Genomic DNA, 21151 nt, shown 5'->3' with positions numbered 1-21151 from the left:
ATTCTAGATGCCCACGGGATGGGCAAACCCTCAGCACACAACTTGATGGTCATCAGCATAGTACTACACCATATGTTATGCTTTATTTTTTTTCCCATGAGGTGGACATTGAGATGAGGTCTCTTATTATGAGGCATTCGTTATAGACTCCATTATGACTGGGAGACGGATCTATTTGGGATATTTTATGATGATGCACATGATTGCATGTTGTGATAGCACGACTCGTGTACTCCCCTATAGCTGCTTCCTAACCAAAGTATTCAAGGATGTCGGCGTTGACCTGAGTAGAGAGAGGATTTTGAGGCCTCCAACACATATGATACTTATGATGATTAGTCTATGGAGATGATGAAATTTGAGAAGGCCCCAGATGGTTCTTGGGTGAGAAAAGCAGAGAGAGCACCAACACAGGCTCGGGAACAAGGACAGGCACATCCTAGAGTTGAGGAGGAGGTAGAGATTCAAGAGATGGAGGGTGGAGTAGACCCTTAGAGTGGCTATCAGCAGAGAGGGCCCGTGACTGACATTCCCTTGCTCCAGACAGAGGGTGTTCGGTTTGAGGCTACCTTCTCTGAGCTAAATTTTACAGAGGGTCCATCTACTCAACCGTCATAAGCCTTCCTACTTTAAACCTACACTCACTGAGCCTACTCATACAGAGATACCACCTCCTTAGGCAACTCTTGCTCCTGACCATGCTCCATGGATGGATTTATCTGCTTAGATCAACTCTTTTGGCACTCGCATGGAGAAGCTTATTGTGGTTAGTGATACACATTTCTACTCCATGGAGGATCGTATGGATCAGCATTAGGTTGGCTTCACTTCGTAGTTGAGTATCTCTAGCAGAGGATTGAGCGTATTGAGGATCGCTTAGAGTGTCAACATAAGGAGATGATAACCTATCTGCATTCTGTGTTTCCACCTCCACCTCCTCAACCTTTATTCATTAGAGACCTCCTTTCTTCCTTTTTGATGTTGCCAAAATGGGGAGATATTTTAGGAACTAGGAGGCTAGATATAGGACACTCACACATGCATATCATTTTTTGGAACATACATATTGGACATTGATATAGTTGACTTATGATATATGATATGTCTATATTTTATGACTTACATTGTTTCTTGTTGCAATTTCTCTATAATATGTCTTGATCATCTTGATTTTAAGTTCTTAAATTTTGATTGTTGATCCATGATTGGTCTGAGGGGGAGATTATTCTTCTCCTAGATAACCAAGGTTTGTCATCATAAAAAAAGGGGAGATGGTTAGCCCAAGGGTTCTCCTAATCATGTTTTGATGATAGCAAACTATGGTTAAGTTACTAATTGATTTGAATTATAAATAGTTTCAGGTGTTAATTTGGAAATTCATCAAAGAACTTAATGGATGCAAGATCAAGACTTTTGAAAGACCTTTTAATCGTAAGAAACATATGTAAGATGAATGCATGGGTGCAGTTAGGATTTACATATCATTTCATGCATCTTTGAAAAACTCGGTTTATGCTTTAAAGTTACTTTTCCATAAAAATCCAAGTTCTATCAAATGAACCTTAAGTAAAAGATTTCCAAATTAGCATATTATTTTACCTAAAGACCTTGCCTGGGTGTTAGAAGGAAAAAGACCAAAAAAAGATAGGTTTTCTGGCCAAAAATGGTGAACCGATCGAGGTTCTAGCCAAACCATCTCAACCGGCTAGGGTACTGGTTGACCGATTATCCTTTCCCGGCCGAGGTTTAGGAGATGCAAAAAACACTCTCTCTCTTCCAGTAGCCTTTCTTTACTGGTCGAGGGATTTTCCTTCCCAATTGAGGTCCAATTGAGGTTGCTTTTTGGTTTTTTAGCACCCAAGGTTAGAAACCTATAAATTGAGAGCTCTGCTTCATTTATGAGAAAGAGAACACCTGCATTTATTTGTTTACCTACTTGTTCTTGCCATAAAAGCTCTCATTCTTTTTTTGGTGCATAGAATCTTCATTCGCATTTTCTTTAGTGTGCCCTTGTGATTCATCCTAGCCTTGAGTTGTATTTGAGCCATTGTTGAGATAGGTTGAGAGAGTCATACTTGTTAATTGAGTGTTAAAGCCTTCAAGTGAGTAAAGACTTGAAGAGACTGTATAAGAGCCCAATGGAGTCGGAATCCAAGTGTAAAAAGTGATTAGAAGCTTGGTTGAAGCTTCAAGTATAAGTGGAACCCTCATTCGGTTAGGAGCTTGAGGAAAGTGGATGTAGGCAAGGAAGTGTTGAACCACTAAAATCGGAGTTTGCTTTCTATATCCTTATCTCTTTATATTTGTGCTTCTTGTGCTTAATTTTTTTTTGTTTAAAAATAATTTTTTTTAAACTTTAATTCAACCACCCCCCTCCCTCCTTCTTGGGTGTTTTTATCCTTTTAGATTAGTCGTTTATTTTCTCAATTGTAATACATTAGATTAAAGTATCAAACTATTTCTCCAAACTACTCCTTTGAAGTTGGAATATCTTGCTACCAATTTTGACATCAAGATTTTTAATTCATTTTAAATGCAATTTTTGATGTATGTAGAGTAGCATGTGAAAATTAACTACTAGGAAAAGCTAAAAACCAAAGAAATAAAATTCAAATTACTATATAGATTCAAGTAACCTATTGTGAATCAGAGTTTAATTGTTGAGATACACAAGTCTTCAACAACTAGAAAACATATTTAATATTTTTTTAATATGTATGATCATGTATGATATAGCATAACCAAGGAGGAAAAAATCGGCGAAATATCGCCGATATATCGCGTGTCGGCGGGTGGCGAAACGACACATGGAGGAGATAAGTCGGCCGGGCGATTTTTCGCCAAAAATTGCCAAACAATCGGCGATATATCGCCGATATATCGGCGACATAGGATAAATCGGTGATTTTATGAAAAAATCGCCTGAGAATCCCGTGTGTCGCCGATTTATCGGCGATATATCGCCGATTTTTGGCGAAAAAACGCCCCCCTCTCTCCAGCGTGATCTGACGGCCCAGATCACGCCCGTGTTGATCCAACGCCCAGATTTGAATCCCAACGTTAACAAAGAGATCCAATGGCCAGATTGCTTCCAAATTGTGATCCAACGGCCAAAATTAATTTTAAACGGTAACTTAAGGTTCTAACGGCTATTTTGGCCCAAATTTCACCTATAAATAGCCAATTTTGCATCAATTTCATCCATTTTTGCTTTGATTCTCCATTTGCTCTCTTATTACTCCAATTTTTTCCAAGATTGCTCAATTATTCAATCATTTTAAGGTATGTTTGTTTGAAATTATAATTAATTTTGTTTGCAATAATTAATTCATGTATTTTTAATTAATTAGTATGTTTACATTCAATTGTAATTATTTTGTATATTTTTATTGAATTAATTTAGGTTATGATATATTTATTTTAGATGATTATTTGTGATTTAAATTCGTATTTAGAATTACATTAAACTAATTAACTTAGCTAAATTGTTTAATTAATTTAATTAACATAGTAAATTATATAATTAATTTAATTAACATGGTTAATTATGGAATATTAAATATGCTCAATTTTTTATATTATCACGATTTATTTTCATATTCAATTATGATTAATTTCAATATTTAGTAAATTTGTCATAAAATTACATTTAGATTTTAAAAATTAACTTAGCTAAATTATTTAATTAGTTAAATTAACATGAACTACTATATATGGAATATTAAATATGCTCAATATTTTATATTATCGCGATTTATTTTCATATTCAATTATGATTAATTTCAATATTTAGTAAATTTGTCATAAAATTACATTTAGATTTTAAAAATTAACTTAGGTAATTTATTTAATTAGTTAAATTAACATGAACTACTATATATGGAATATTAAATATGCTCAATATTTTATATTATCGCGATTTATTTTCATATTCAATTATGATTAATTTCAATATTTAGTAAATTTGTCATAAAATTACATTTAGATTTTAAAAATTAACTTAGATAATTTATTTCATTAGTTAAATTAACATGAACTACTATATATGGAATATTAAATATGCTCAATATTTTATATTATCGCGATTTATTTTCATATTCAATTATGATTAATTTCAATATTTAGTAAATTTGTCATAAAATTACATTTAGATTTTAAAAATTAACTTAGGTAATTTATTTAATTAGTTAAATTAACATGAACTACTATATATGGAATATTAAATATGATCAATTTTTTTATATTATTGCGATTTATTTTCATATTCAATTATGATTAATTTCAATATTTAGTAAATTTGTCATAAAATTACATTTAGATTTTGAAAATTAACTTAGGTAATTTATTTAATTAGTTAAATTAACATAGATTTAAATTTAAGTGTATTTTTCTTGCAATAGATTTAGCATGGCTAGTGAAGGTGGTTCTGCCGTGCTAGGGCGAGATCCAGCTTGGAAGTATTGTTCACCAATTGAGGGTAATCGAAATGGAACAATTTGTAATTTTTGTGGGTTGGTAATGAAAAGTGGAGGCATCACACGATTCAAGTCTCATTTAATGCATAAGGACCCACATAACAACACCAAAAAGTGTCCAAGAGTGCCGCCCGAAGTGAAAGAAGAGATACGATTGTTGGTGCATGACAAACAAAAAGCAAAAGCAAAGAAAAATGCTGATATTGAAGAATTTCGTAGTCAATTACGTGGCACAATGGGGACGCATCATACACATTTGGTAAACGAAGATGATGATGATGAAGATGCTGAGGAAGAAGATGTGTATATGTATCCGACAAATATGCACCCAGATGAGCGAGATGCATATCGATCTGCAGTTCGTGCCTCGAAAGCATCTAATTGGGAATGTGAACAACATGAGAATATTGTAGGAAGCAAACGCAAATCAGGAGAGTCTTCTGCTGGTATACCGTCGACGATGCGAAAATCACAGAGTATGCGACATTCGCATCATTCACCCCCTATTGCCCCTTCGCTTTACAAGTCTTCTGCAGCAAAACAAAAAAATATCAAAGATATATTCAAGGGTGGTGCAATTAAAGAAACGATGGGACGCTTAATCAGCAAATTCTTCATTTATGAGAGTGTCGCACCCGCAAAAGCAAAGTCTCATCACTTCAAGAATATGATTATTGGTGGACAACAAGCAGGTAATTACTAATTTATCAAATGTTATATTGTGTTATACTTTTAGTAAGTATAGTATTTTGTGACATGTTTTACATATGAAGTGCAGGAATGGGAATCGAACCTCCATCTCCATATGAAATAAAGAACAAATACTTGGAAATGGAGTACAAAGAAATGGAAGCTTATGTGAACCAACAAAGGGAAAAATGGAAGACATATGGGTGCACAATAATGTCAGATGGATGGACAGGGCCCACGAAATTAAGTATTATTAATTTCATGGTTTATTCTAAAGGGACCACGGTGTTCCTTAAGTCAGTCGATGCATCGAACTATATCAAAGACCACAAGTATATATATGAGCTTTTGAAGACTATTATCAAAGAAGTCGGTAAGGAAAATGTGGTCCAAATTGTCACAGATAATGGGTCGGCATTCATGAAAGCAGGGAAACAATTGATGAAGAAGTATAACTTATATTGGACTCCGTGTGCGGCACACTGCATCGACTTAATCTTTGAAGACATCGGTAAAAGACCCAATGTTATCGAGGTGATAAACAATGCTCGCAAGATAACTAACTTCATTTACAATCATGGTTGGTTACTAGCACAAATGAGAAAGTATTGTGGTGGAGACATTGTTCGACCAGGAGCTACAAGGTTTGCTACCAATTATATTGCTCTTGACAGTCTTCTAAAAAAAAGGGCTGATTTGAAAAAATTGTTTATGAGTGATGAATGGGCACAACACAAACTCAGTCGAACAAAACTTGGACGAGAATTGGAGCAATTATTGTTTGACCATACGTATTGGGACAGATTGACAAATATAGTTTCATTATATGAGCCATTATATGTGGTGCTTCAACTTGTGGATTCTGAAGTTGTTCCCACAATGCCATTTGTGTACGAGCTTATGCACGTGATGAAAGAGAACCTTATTCGTCAAGGAGCTGGAGATTGGATGTTCAAAATAATACAAGATCGTTGGCAGAAAACACTAAAACATCCACTTCATGCAGCAGGTACTTAAATACTATATATCTTTATAAGTTTTTACTTTGTATTTAAGTTTCTTTAAAAAAAAAATACTAACTCTACTAAATTTTATTGTAGCATACTTCTTGAATCCAAGATTTCAATATAGGCGTGGAGTTGGTAGTGATCCGGAACTACTTCAAGCTGTTCATGATGTTTTTGCAAAATTAGATCCAACTACTGAATCGCTTGGTCAATTTGGAAATGAGGTGAATAAAAAATTGTTATTTTTGTCAATAAAACAATAATTTCATTCATCAATTTATTTGAACGTTTACTAACAAATTAAATGTTGAATACATAGCTTGTACTTTTTTGAGATGCAAAAAGAGGATTCGGTGATCGAGCGGCAATTGCATCAAGGTCAACCATGGTGCCTGGTGAGTCTTTATAGGAAAAAATTGATTATTATTATTGTAAGTTCACCACATAAGTATTTATATGATTATCAAATTTGTTGCAGCTGAATGGTGGTTTATGTATGGGAATCAAACACCTACATTGAGAAAGTTAGCCATCAAAGTTCTCTCACAAACTGCGTCATCTTCTGCATGTGAGAGAAATTGGAGCACGTTTGCTCTCATCCACACAAAGCAACGAAATCGCTTGGCTTACTCTCGATTGGAGCAATTAGTGTTTTGTTACTATAATATGAGGCTAAAGTTACGCGATATGGAGTGATTACTACCAAAAAGTGCTATTTTGTAGACCTAATTATAATGGTTTTAAGCACCTTTGAGTAGTAATCATATTCATTTAACCCAATTAATTCATTAAGGTCCTTAGTAATTGGTTTTAACCATTTTGTGGCAAGTTTACATGTTTATATTAGCTTATGAATCAATTCAAGCATGCCAAATGATGGAGGAGCTTCTTGGACAAGTTAAAGCAAGCTTTTAGCTACACCAAAGCAAGCCAACAAAAGGAGAAAAGCAAAGAGAAGCAAAGAGAAGCAAAAAGAAGCAAAGAGGAAAATAGAGGACAGCAGCTGCAGTCTTCTTTGGCACTTTTGGAGCACTTCCTGAAGTCCATTTTCTACATGCTATATACCATTTCAAAGCTCAGGAAGTCAAGAATCCAACGCTTCAAACCGTGTACGATTTGGAGCTGAAATGAGGAAGATATGGCCTTCGTAAGACAACTGCTCCAGGCTTGTGCGAAAATTTCGCACAACACCTTCCAAATTCGCACACCCCATGCGTGGTGCGAATTTTCCCCTGTTTCTGCCGACTCCATTTTAGATCTTTTCTTTTAGATATTTTTGTATAAATTTCCATTCTTCTCCTTGTAATCCACCAATCATAAGATTTATTAGCTAGGAAGGTTGGAAAAACTTCTCTATTTATATCCCCTTGCATCCGTTGTAACAAATATTGATATATAGATATAGAAATATATAAAGTTCTTTTTTTCTCTCTTCTCCGGTTCTTCCCCATTTCTATTTTCTTAGTAGCCAAACATCCTTGGTGGATGAAATCCCCAAGGATGAGAGGCTAAAACCTTTTAAGTTTCTCAAAGTATGGATGTTATGTGATGGCTTGGATGCAATCCCATGGAAATTTCTCGCACCCGGAAGGTAAGGTAGTCGTTTTTCATTAATGGCTCATTAATGCAAAGTTTGGTTTTTATTTCCTTTTGACAACTTCCAACGGCCAATACTTGATAAGCTTTTGGATTTCTATCCATTAGTTATCTCCTACGAGCTATTGGAAGGTGAGGTTTTCAATTCCAAGTTTTGCATTAATCCGTTAGAACCAATTTCAATGGCCATTGAAAGGTGAGTTTATCACCTGGAATGACTTTGAGTTGCCAATATTTGGTAAGATTTTAGCTTTAGACTACTAGTTATCTCTTACGAGCCATTCAAAGGAAGTCTAAGGTGAATAACCATTGATGAAATTCACTACCATCTGTTTTGTCATTTTAAAGGATTAAAACTTGATTTGCTAAATCCATACCAGTTCGGGAAGCAAGCATCACCATAGTTGCAACCCCAACGGGAGGAGCCTATCTTGAGATTTCCAATTTGCATAAGAGCCAGAGCATAGCTATCCTATCTTTGAGAAACTTGTTTTTACACCCTTTCATTTTAGTCTTTAATGTTAGCTTAGATTAGTTTAAACCTTTCTAAAACATTTACATCTTCTTTTAAAGCTAACATCCATAAGAAAATCACCTATTTTCCTAATTTGAATATCACTAGTGTTTGCGAAAACCCTTCCCAGTGAACGATCCTAGAACCACTATGCTATAGTAGCTTGACTACTTTAGTAATAGTATTCAAGGTATAAATTTTGTTGATACGCCTTTAAAGCTAAGCTACCATGAGTCGAATCATGGAGGCAGAAAATGATCGAGTTGCTGAAAAAGATTACCTTGATCTCCTTGACATTTCAGCCGAGGTGGGTGAAGAAGAAGATAATCAGTTGTTCCAGTGGGTTAGGCCTATACACTTGGATGACGAAGTTGGAAATCCTGATCCACGAATTGCCGCTCATGCTTGAGAATTTGGAGTTAATGTTGAACGTGTGTTGTCCGAAGAAGTTCACTCTGAAAGTTTTAGCAAACATACTGATGATTCCCTTCATGCGACAAATTCCCAGCAAGAGATTGACTCCACAAGTGCTGGCCATAGTAGTAGACCTAGTGCTGCAGGTACTTCTGCTTCTGGTTATGATGGTTCAAGAGGTGGAACTGATGATGGAGGTGATAATGGGGGAGGAAATATTGATGAACGTTGACATAGTCAATATCCAATCAGCCAATTTACTTGTGAAAATGATTTCACACACTGCACACAGGATGAAGACCATGGCTCTAGAAGAGCTGGTCCAGGCATAGGAGCTATTGGGAGGCCTTATAGAGGAAGAGAACGAATGATGGAAATATATAACGAGGAGTTACTTTCAGGGAGTTTTGAATCTATGAGTATAGGGACTCAATTTAGTGACTCCTCGAATGAGGCTAACGTCTACCCTCCTCATGTGATGAGTTATGGTCAACCTTCAAGTTCAACAGATGAAGAGTATGGTATGTCACATTATTCCCCTTCCAGACAAATGCCATACCAAATTCCATATCAGATGGAAGAAGGATTTGGCGTTAACACATGGGTGAACTTTGAGTATCCTATCCATGTAGAAGCAGTAGGCAGGACTCAAGAGATATATGCATGGCATGTTAGAATTTATAACCAATATTATCGAGGCTCATTGACTTGGTACCAATATTGTCTCCAACAGCAAGCCGGGGTTCCTTCATCTATCAATCCCATTGAACCACATCGAAACTCATTTTGGTACTAAAGGGACATTGCAATGTAATGTGTACAAATTATTGTTATTTAATGAAATGAAGTATTTGATGTGACTTTATAATGAGAACAATTACGAAATTAACATTTCTTATAGATCGACATGATATAATTACATCTAATATCGCAAATTATATCATATATATATATCAAATTTTTCAATAAAACAATTTTAAAATGTCTATTATACTTCTAATTATATTATTATGAGGTTTTTCTTACATTTCCATGAGTTTTTAACAATTTTAAGCCTACCAATAATATCCGCCGATATATCTCCGATATATCCAAAAATATCTCCTATATATCCGATATATCCGTAAAATCGAATTACCGATATATCCGTGATTACCGATATTTTCATCCTTGAGCATAACTTACTAGCTCTTTGTGATACTATGGTTATGTTAGGCAAGAAAGAGTATGTAGCTATGTGTTCAAGGTAGCAAAATGGAAAGTACTACTTTAGAAATTATTAAAATATTAGAAAGATATAGTTAGAAATAGATTACACAACAAGTAATGATAATCCTATCCATGATAGCAAAAATAATATCGATTTTAAATGAACTACTTAAACCTGATGTTTGAGTAATAAAATTATTTGGTTGTTGGTGTTGGGAAAAATAGTTTCTTAACTATTAGTTTGTAATCAAAAAATATATTCTTATATAAAATAAAAGAAGATGTAGTATGAAAATACTACCATATGGGTCAAATCTGCTTCAGGAGTACTAGGATATAAAAAAGCCTATAGCAAGCTGTTCGGAATCATCGTCATCCTCATTAGAAAATCCTAACTGGAATACAATTTGCAAACATAATAGTTATTATGATCATTAGACATTCAAGTGTTAAAGATAGAGTGGGTGATTTCTATATAGAAAATTATTTCAATGACATGAATTTGATAAAAATTTAATAATTTTATCAATTTAGTAATATTAAACTAAGTATGCTTCTAATGTTTCATTGTGGAAGCAATTATATATTTCTACTAATTATAATAATGCACAAGGTGGGTAGATAGTAAGGGAATCCTTAAAATATGTGCTTAAAATTTGTCAAGTTTTATGTCATTACTTTTTTTTTCTTTTTGTGATAGAACTGCATGCAAGTGATTAATCCATACTAATCTAAAATCATGCCAATTTTTATTTTTTTTTAGAAATGATCAAAGACAAAGTGCCTTCTTCCAAGTAGCTATTTATAATGTATATCAAAGGAACAAGGAAAGGTGAAAAACTTGGTTACTTGTCTATAATCCTTTCTTCTGCAGCATACACTTTTTGCAAAAACAATTACACATTAGTGATGTTTGCATGAGTTGGAGTATGATTTTTCTGTATGTTAATAAAAAACACATGTGATTTATATGTCAGAAGCTAGTTTATTAGCTATGAATTTATGTGGTATTTAACATCCATCCATAAAAGTTGGGAAATATAAAATGTTTGAAATAGTAAAATTGTCTATCCTTAAATCATTTAACAATATGATTAAACTGATCTAGAAGTTAATTAATAGTAAAGAGTTCTTTGTTTTAGGGTACTTATTAAATTAACCTAATATTTAAAATTACTTTCCTACATCAAGATGTACTAAAAAATTCATACCATCACAATCAAAACTACAATGAAGTAATTGTGAAATTTTCATGTATGGACTAATGTTCTAATTAGGCAACTAATTAGTCTAAAAAAATCAAAGAGTTGTAGGAGCACATGATATGGAATAGAGGGACTCCAAATTTAGTATATATACAATTAGTTATATCCTTATAGAAGGAAGATTTTATTTGGGCTACCAAAGAACAATATTTTAGTAAATTAAAAAAAAAAAAATTGAGGTTTCCAGTTCTTGGCCAAATGAGCATTCTTAGGAATTAAATGATTCCAAAGATGTATCAATTAGCTAAAGTAAATGCATTTCCCCTAGATTGATCAAGTTGTCTTCATGTCAATGAATGACTTCAAATATATTTGTTAAGCTTAAAATCTTTAATTCACTTGTACTTGTCAATGTGCTTGATGACTTAATTCTTGTAGTCTTTTGTAGAATCATTGGTTGTCATATCCTAATCAACCATCAATGCAATATGAATAAGATGTTTGAAAGTTAATTGAGTACCACCCTATGGTTTTTATACAATTTCTTTTTAGAAAAGCTAATATATATTTTTCTTTCTATCATTCTTTGGAGAAAGCTAAAAGATTAGTAGTTGAACAGAAAAAGAAAAAAAACAAGGATAAGAAAATATTGAATTCAAAATATACAATCCAATGTTAAATAACAAATTGTCTAATTGGGTATGATTCACTAAGCAAATATTATATTTTTAGAGTAACTTTCAATATAAAAAAAAAGGCTTAGAAATTCAATCAAATTCATTTATTTTGATATAAAGTTAACATTTAATTAAATAAATGACTATTCTATTAAAAACTAATTCTTCCTATTTGTATTTTATATTTTATTTTGTGAACAAAGCAATTTCGTTTTCTATTGAAATTAAATTCAATTAAATTTTTATATAGTAGTATTTTTTATTTTTTATTTTAGGACAAGTAATATCACATATAAATTCTTAAAAAATATTCCACATTATTCATTATAAATAATGAACCTTTACCATTATCCACCAAAGCATAGTAGGAATGGCAATGAAGTGTTTTTTTTTCCCAATATCCAACTTGCCCCAAAAAAAATCTACTATTCAATCAAATATGTTATAAAAAACTGTAATATTTAATTATATAAAATTAATTATTATATATACTTTTAAAAAAATTTAAAAATTAAATAGGTCAAGTCTAATATGGGAAATTCTCAATAGATATGGTCCTCCTCTTTCTACGATAGTTGTTGATGCACTTTACTTCTATCTTAGGATCTCGGTGCAACTATCTTGTTCAAGCTATGGATCTTATATAGATAAGAAGTGTGAAAGCTAGCTCTTGAAAGCAGTGTGAGTTAGGCGTGAATCGAATCCCTGAGATGGGAATGAGATATCGAGAAATTCATTCAACTTCAAATCAAGATTTTCTTTGTGTTTAGTACTGGTGGGCAGTAGGGTATTGAAGTAGGAAAGTCTAGGTCTCTCGCCCGTGTCATACCCCTCTCCCTTTATTTAATTTTTTATTATGATTAATTTATATAAATGGTAAATGGGATGGGTCTAATATGGGAGCGGCTAGTCTCAAACTTGCCTCTTTGTTATTACTAAGAAAGAGTTAAATCAAAGGAAAAGAAATTAAAGAAACTAAAATTCATACTTGTGTTTAAGAAAAGAATAGTAATTAGTTAAAAAAGATGTTAGTTCCTCAATATAGCATGGTAGTTGAGTCTTGGATGTGATAAATGCATCTCTATGTTAATTGTCTAAGTTATAGTTTAATGCCATCGATTTGGACATTAAAATTTTTTTGAGAAAATTAGGAACTTTAGATCATGTTTTCTTAAAGTTGTTTGTAAAATATTTTTTTAAGTTAAAAATAAAAAATAATTTTGTTATCTTCTAAAAATAAGAGTATTTGAAAAGTTGATTTTAAAGATACTTTTTCCTTAAAGATAAACAAATTTTAAATTCAATTTATACAATATCAATTAAATTTAAAACAAATATTATTTAAAAGATAAATAGTTTTTAATTTCAAATAAACTAATTTTTAATAAAATATGAATGCCAAAATTATAATAAAATCATAAATTATAGTTTTATTAAAAAAGATGCTATTTTATTATTTTTCACATGCATTCCCACTCGAATGGGGAGATTCGTTTTTTATTTGAAAATTAGATTTGGAAAAGTTTTTGGAGTCATCATTTATTTTATTTTTTTTAAAGAGAAAACAAAATAAAAAAGAAAAATCCTAAATGCAACTCCTGAAAGGAAAGGAAAGTTTGTGAAAACCGAGCTAGAGTTTGAAGGTCATGTTACCTATTAGGAAGGTATGATGATGAACCATAACGCCCTAAAATTAGGTATCTTCTAGTCAAACTAAGACAATCATGATAATTGATTGGGAAATCAATAGATGCCTAGGAATGAGAGTCATATAATAAAAATGAATGCCCAAATATATATTACCTTAGCTGCAAGTTTGCTATCATGAGAGACCAAGGTTAGTGCATAATGATAAGTGTAAAATATCTCACATGTATATCACAAAACAAGCCAAAGTCAATCAAATATCAAACATGTATAAAAAATATCATGGATGTTGGGCCCCAGCAAGGCCTAATTTATTTTTTCATAAATAAATTCTATAAATTCCATTCCTTTTGAAATCATAAGATTTATTCATTTTTATTAAAAATTGAGAAAATTCAAGAAAATTATTAAATAAAATAAAGAAAATGCATGATAGAAGGAAATTTGGCAACAAAAAGTTTATTGGGTTTTATGTTCCCAGGATGAAATTTAGAGAAAATTGGAATTATTTTAAATGAACAGGATTTTGAAAACCAGATTTAAAACGGGTAAGATCCCAAGGAAAATAAAGAAAGCAAGAAAAGCATCAAGAGGGGGATGGGTGTGCACCAAGGTGGCCATGCTGGAGTGGGGCATGGAGGTAGGACTGTAGAATCGACAAGGTGTTGTCTAAAGGTTTGCTGAATTAGGTTATCTTTCGCTACATCAACTGATGCAGTAGCTTCATCAAACACCAAGACCTTGCTTTTCTTGAGTAGAACTCGACCAAGACAAACCAGCTACCCCTGATAGCCGCAAAATCTAGCTTTCCATCTTTCTTTCTTCTTGACTCCATCTCCAAGCTGGCACGTATCTGGAGCTTCCTAAATCTGTCCATCTGAGTACTCTTCAAGTGGATCAAGGTTGCTCCGTACAATTACTTCAAACATGGTTGGGTCCTGAGGGATAATGCTTAGTTTAGACTGCAAATCATGCAGTCCACTGAAAGAGATGCTGGCACCATCTACCATAATCTGACCAGCGGCAAGTTCAACAATTTGAAAGGTCTGTACTAGCGTTGATTTACCACTGCCAGTTCACTTACAATGTTAGTCTTCATTCCTCTCGGAAAAGTGCATGCGAAACCTCTCAATACAAGTGGCATGTGTGGAACGTAGTGGACCTAAAAACCTTGAATATCAACTTCTCTTGACTCCCCAGAACCAAGTTCTATGGACAATTCCAAATACAGAGTTATCCCTATAACCATCATTGCCACTCAACGATAGTAGCATGGAATTAAGGAATGGACTCTTCAGCATCATTTTTAGAACATGTATGCATAAAAATTTGACTAAGCTTTTGACAAGAGAAGGTATTGAGTCCAACAGTTTCAAATGATAGCCAGTCTTTGAAGCCCCATGCTGTAAGTTATACAATCATATAGAGGTTCTCCAACAAAGAAACCATTTACCCTTATTGTCGTTCCCAGTGCTATTTCAGTTCCAGAACCCTGTAGTGGACTGATTCCAGTGGGGCCTTCAAAGGTTCCTGCTTTGAAGAGTATGGCTAATTTTAGAGCTCTTGAGCGGCAATGAGCTAGGGACAGTAACAGCAGGATCTACAGACCTCATATCATTCATATGTACTGATTACTTCTCATTCCCAAAATTTCAAGAAGAAGAAGACCATTGATTTGCTTGTTCACTAGAATCTCACAACCCACTTCCCATGTTTGAAATCCTATTTTTGTCACCACTACAAGAACTGGCACTGTTTTCACTATTTCCAGATGTAAGGTTCTCATTATCACCAATTTTGGCATTAGCTCTACTCCATATATTTTCACATTTTTCTGAGCCTTCTCAAGATTTAACTCAGGAGCAAACAATGATGAAACAGGTCCTTCAACTGGTACCAGCGTTAATGTCCCAATATCATGTAGGCACAGAGCTTAACCGTACTAGGCACCTTGACAATTTAGCATGTCTTGGGACTCCCTCTCTACTGAATTCCACCACTAGAAGAGGAAGCTGTCAACCACCAATCTGAGTCAATGAGGTAACTTTACATCATGACTTTCCATTTTCTCTATACCATCAGAATTTTCATCTAGAGAGGGTCCTCTGTCAGTATCTGATCAGAATGGATATGGCATTGGAATAATTCTTTGTTTAACTGCGTTATTCCAACCATCATCATCATGTGCTGACCAAACCTGATTACCTTTAAAGGAACCTTCAAATCAGTCCTTATCAAAATCATGAAAATTATAATCGAGGACATTGATTACCATAGATGTAGGGACCCTGCTATCCCTATCATTAGCGTCTCCATCTTGTTTTGTTTCAAGGGGTCCACCAAAAACCAAGTTCATCTGTGAAACTTCCACTACCATTGCAGTCCAAACGAAGAAAACCTAGAATCTGAGCACTAGAGGCATCCAATAGCACTCTATCAACTGTATTGTGACCCAAAACCTTGGGCAGAGGTGGATTGACTTTGTCTTCAAGCTGCTGATAAAAATTCACTAGCAATGACTTTGGCTCCTATACACGCTTGGATTGGAACTGTAAACATTTGTCATTGTATAAGCTCATTAAGCTTTCGAGTTGATGCTCTCCCTACAGCATACGCCTTGTCTTTGTGCACAATAGTTACCAATAGTTCCATATGATCACCATTAATCTGAGTATCAAACTTTATTAATTCACAGGTGATTGATGCTCTATTCTCAGTGATAAATTTCATTCCTTAGAACTCCCTCCTATCATCCTGAGCCAATTTCATAAGTGGACCAATATAGTATTTTGGAGTGAGCATCTCAAACTTACCATATAACTACTCAATCTCTCCTGAACCCATGATGGCTACTGTCCTTGTTGGGTTGACTGTGAATTACCACCAACTTGATAGTTGCCACACATGGGGGTGAAGCTATGCTATGAGTTTTTATGCACATGAATTGGCACCAATGGCAGTGGAAAAGTGGTTCAGAAACTAATAAATCATTGAGACATCTGTAGGCACTCCTGAGTTTAGAGACAACTTTCTTAGAGTCCCAGAATTCTGAGATTGGAACCAGTTCATTTGCCAAAGGGCTTCTTGTATGTCTCATCAATGCTTTCTCAGTTTCAGAACTGAGAGAAGGCTAGCTGATCTGATAATCTTTACAGGCCCTTACATATTCATGTTGGGATTTCATGAGTTTACAAAAGCTATTGTACCATGAACTGACCTCAATCTCAAGCTGAGTTGTTGCCTGACAATGATAATTCGTAGCTGAGTCTCTGATTTGATGACCTGGTAAGATGATTCTCCTGCTGAGCTACCTCCAGATTTGCACAATGTTGTGTCTACCATGAAGGTTGACCGTTGACTACACTGTTGGTGTTGGTGATTGCAGTTGTGAGACCAACCCCTAGTTGAGATGATCATACAGTTTATGCTCTGGTTCTATATTCTCAACCACCACTTGCAATGTCAACATATTTTCTTTAAAGAATCCCAAAACAGCGTGAACTGGATTCCTATTTCAATGCTACTATTATGCTTCTCCACAGTCCACTTGTCTTCAAATTGATGCCCATTACTAGGAACAGTCTCCAAGGAAAATTGACTATCTGGCCAGTCCAAGAAGATACAACGTGTTAAATATCCACTTCTGTCACAATAGGACCTATATCTCCTGCCTCGGTCTCTGCCTTAATCATTTCCTTGCCTTTGTCATAAGAGTTGAGAAACTGAGGCCTACATTGCATTTGTTGAGGTTCCTAGTGGCAGTGTCAAACAAGAGATCAACCCCAAGAAATAGGGACTACTGTTTCCAATCACACCGAAAAAGTTCACACTTGGATTTGCAGTCAACCCAATGCTAGTGCTTATTCTAGTATGAATAAACAGTCCTTGCTGGATCAGTAACAATAGCGAGAAAGGGATACTGAAACTGTTTGTTGGGCATTTGTGTAGACACATCAGTACCCAAAAGCCAGCATTAATAACCAGGGTGAGAGTGGCATCACCCAACTACAGTTGCTAGCCGTCTTGCTTGCTTGTTCTTCCACATGCTTGAACTAGAGCATTGATTTTCTTTACTGAGCAACATGCGAATGAGATCATCCTCCTCCCAAATGGTCTCAAATTGAGAATGTGAAATTGGAACCTGGGGACTTACTTGCATTCAGAAGACTTCTTTGTGGGACTCCTCCTATGGTTGCCTTTTGAACTAGAGGCTCATTTACCACATGGAAGCCTATGTCCTATGCTTCATTCCCAAATACACAGTCCCTTATTTTAGGCTTTCTTGGCTTTGGACAGCCGCTCAGCTCACACCACATTCCCCAATTGCTGCTATAAAAAAAAGCCACTTAAAAAGTCTCCAGGTTTCTGACACACTTATCCCATATGCTCAAATGTGAGCTTAATCAGTAGTCCCGAGACTACAAATCTCTAGAGTTTAGTGCAATTCTTCGCCATTACTGCTGGATTTGGGATTCAGGAAAGAATTATAGAGCCTGCTGGACTACGTATTTAGACCTAGTGGCACTTCTACATGCTTATCCATAATAGAACATTGGCTGTCACTACCACTGATAACACTCTGCTAGCTATATCATTAACAACCATCCCCTCACACAGTCTCCCAAACTCATCTCCCAAAAACAGAGAGTAGAACAAAAAGTTCAGTTAACAAAAACAAAACAAAACAAGCCCTTGAAACCAAGCACCACCATTTCATGAATAATCCATGTGCTTAAAGGGCAAGTGGAGAGAAACCAAGACCAGGTTTAAAAGAAGAAAATAGAAATATGATCACCAAAGCACGAAGCTAAAACAGATTCAGATTATTTCCGAGCCAAAACCAATAAAATCAAGGTAAATCAATAACAACACACCCATGAACAGCTCAGAAATCCAATCAAAACATTCATGCTCAGTCAAACAAGTAATCCCTAGATATGGCAAGAAAATAGAAAGAAGTCATATGACAATGAAAAAGAACAGAGAAGCCATGGCAGTCATACCTGAGGGTGCTCCTTACAGGCAATGTTGGTTCGGCTGTAAGCAAACCTTCTCTTTTTCCAGCTCAAGCAAGACCCACCAGCTCCTCTCCTCTCATCTCGGCCACTTTCCTTTCTACTGTCTTTTTTCTGGTTATCCCTTCCAGCTTTCAGCTTTTTCTCTAATGAACCCGAGAATCCTCTCCTTGATACCATTCTCTCTCTTCTCAAACCCCTTCAACCCAGAAGGATCCCCATACTCCCTACCTCACTACACTCCAGTCCTTTCTGCATAGTGACCCTCCACAAAAAATATAGGTGCTGAGAACAGCTTGCCATGCAAAATACTTAAACACACAAATGAAGGCACTCACAGAGCAATAGACGTAACCTCAATGTGCAAGCCCAGAAATGGCCATCGGAAAACTAAGAGAAAGGAACAAGAACATATATAGGGGAAAAAACAGAGGGAAACAAGAAGAACAAGGCATGAAAGACGGAAACTAAAAGAACCAACAAAAGTCACATTTCATGTTTCAATCCATGGGCTTAAATGTAGGTGAATGAAATCATGAACAAGAGGTCTCAAATGTCAAGATCAAAAACAAATCCTACATCAGCTATTTAAAAGAGGAACCAAAGAAACTAAAGTAGAGCCAAAACAGAACAAAAAATAGTAGTGTCTCAACAATCTCAAGCTAAGCTAAAGAAATAACATGAAAGACTAGCAGCAACAAGTATGAGTAATCCAAAAATCAGCAGAAACATTCAACATAATAGTGTGAAAACATGAAGATGTGAAGCTCGTCATACCTGTTGAGTCTCCTTCTTAGCTTCCAAAAATGTCTCTTCAGAAGTCCTTCCTCGAAAATCTCAATTTCTCTGCTCCCCCATCTTGCTCCTCCAAGCCTCTCTTAAAACAGCTACAAAACCAATACCCCCCTCCTCTATCTATTTTTTTTTTCCTCAAGACTTCTCCAAAAGGAGAGCATGTCCCTCTCTGATACGTGTCATTCCTGCAAAGGACATTTTTTGTTGCTCTCTATCAACCCCCAGTCTTCCTGCTACCAAGACATGCCACTACTCTCTCTAAAACAACTAGTAGAAGAACCAAAACCTCATTACCACGTGTCCTACCCTCACAGCCTTAATATCCTCGTTTGCCACTTGTCTTTTACAGCTCACCTTCCAAAAGGTCAAAAATAGAGCATGAAGGGAAGGTACCTAAAAATAATAAGTCTCCTCTAGACCCAAAAATGAGAGGTCTACACATATGTTTGTAAAATATTTTTTTAAGTTACAAATAAAAAATAATTTTTTATTTCTCAAAATAAGAGTATTTAAAAAATTGGTTTTAAATATACTTTTCTAAGTTCACAAAAAAAAAAAAAAATTCCTTTAGATAAACAAATTTTAAATTCGATTTATATGGTATCAATTGAATTTAATGCAAATCTTATGAAAAATATAAATAGTTGTTAATTCAAATAAATTATTTTTAATAAAATATGGATACTAAAATTATAATAAAATCATAAGTTATATTTTTATTAAAAACAATACTATTTTATTATATATTATAACATATAGTTGATTTTTTGTTTTTTTGTTAAAAGTAAATAATAATTAAAAAATAATAATGAGTAATTAAGTTCTTTAAATGAATTTAAAAAAACAGACTGTTTTTTGAAAAAATATAAATAAGTGACGTTTTTTTCATTATACGTACATATTAAGTATCCAATTACAAATAAAGAATTTTTGACTAATTTTGATTTAGTGTAAAATTAATTGGGTCAATTTTTTTTTTCAAATTTCAAATTATTCTAAAGAAAAATAGTATTAAAAAAAAATCTTAATGTGGAATTATATCTTCTAAAATTATAATTTTTGAATTAGAAAAAAAAATGGTATTATAAGAATAAAAGTAATTAAATAAAATTTTATTTATTATTTTAATTTTATTTTATATAATAAATACTTTATTCTAAAATAATTTAAATTATTAATTTAAAAACCTACCTAGTATACTTCTCTAAAAATCACCACTTTTATTACTATATTTTGCATCTTAATTAATACAATTTAACGTTACATTAAATATGTCATATAAATAGTTAATAATAATAATAATAGTAAAAAGTGCATTACTCAATTCACTTAGGCATAATATTTTTTTTTCTCCTCTTAAGTTGAATGGGGTAAGTGTCACCAATTCAGTAGTTAAGGCTGAAAGTTTCCACATAGCAGAAATCAAACATTTTCATACCTTAATTAGACAAATTATATTGAATTTTTTAACCTATTGGTGTAGGAATATTTAATGAGCATGTTTTTGTTAAGCAGAGCTATATACTTATGCCTCAGTTTAATGCCTTTAGAAAAACATATAGACTTGACTACTTGAGGCCTCGGCCAAATCATTTTCACATGAAATTAAGCTTCAAAGCTTTCCACATCCTCCCAACCTACAGGTCCTTTATGCCTTTAGGGGAGGGGGGATCACCCTTCCAAAGCATTGGCCAGGAGGAAAGCTTGGTTTAGATGGCAAGAGCGAGTCTTGTAAAAAGAACCAACAGTAATTCGTACTAGGATTATTTATGTTTTTGAGTCCATTACTATTCAAAAATGTTTTAAAGACAAAAAAGACAGAAGAACATAGCCAAAGAAGGAGTCGTTTAGGAGGAAACTTTTTTTGGGAAAAAAATAATTACTCCAGTTGTAGGCTCATATTTGAA

General features: G+C 34.1%; 1 protein-coding gene across 1 annotated transcript; it reads left to right on the top strand.

The window, feature by feature from the left end:
• Positions 1-5266: 5266 nt before the first annotated feature.
• On the top strand, positions 5267-6605 carry LOC132252687 (uncharacterized). Its single transcript, XM_059733653.1, has 2 exons — positions 5267-6174; positions 6266-6605. The coding sequence occupies exons 1-2, from the start codon at positions 5307-5309 to the stop codon at positions 6433-6435; spliced, it is 1038 nt and encodes a 345-aa protein (XP_059589636.1). The 5' UTR covers positions 5267-5306; the 3' UTR covers positions 6436-6605.
• Positions 6606-21151: the final 14546 nt, after the last annotated feature.

The sequence above is a fragment of the Vitis vinifera genome, chromosome 16 (genome assembly GCF_030704535.1).
Source record: "Vitis vinifera cultivar Pinot Noir 40024 chromosome 16, ASM3070453v1".
In the NCBI taxonomy this organism is placed as follows: Eukaryota; Viridiplantae; Streptophyta; class Magnoliopsida; order Vitales; family Vitaceae; genus Vitis; species Vitis vinifera.
This window is presented reverse-complemented; position numbering and strand designations above follow the sequence as displayed.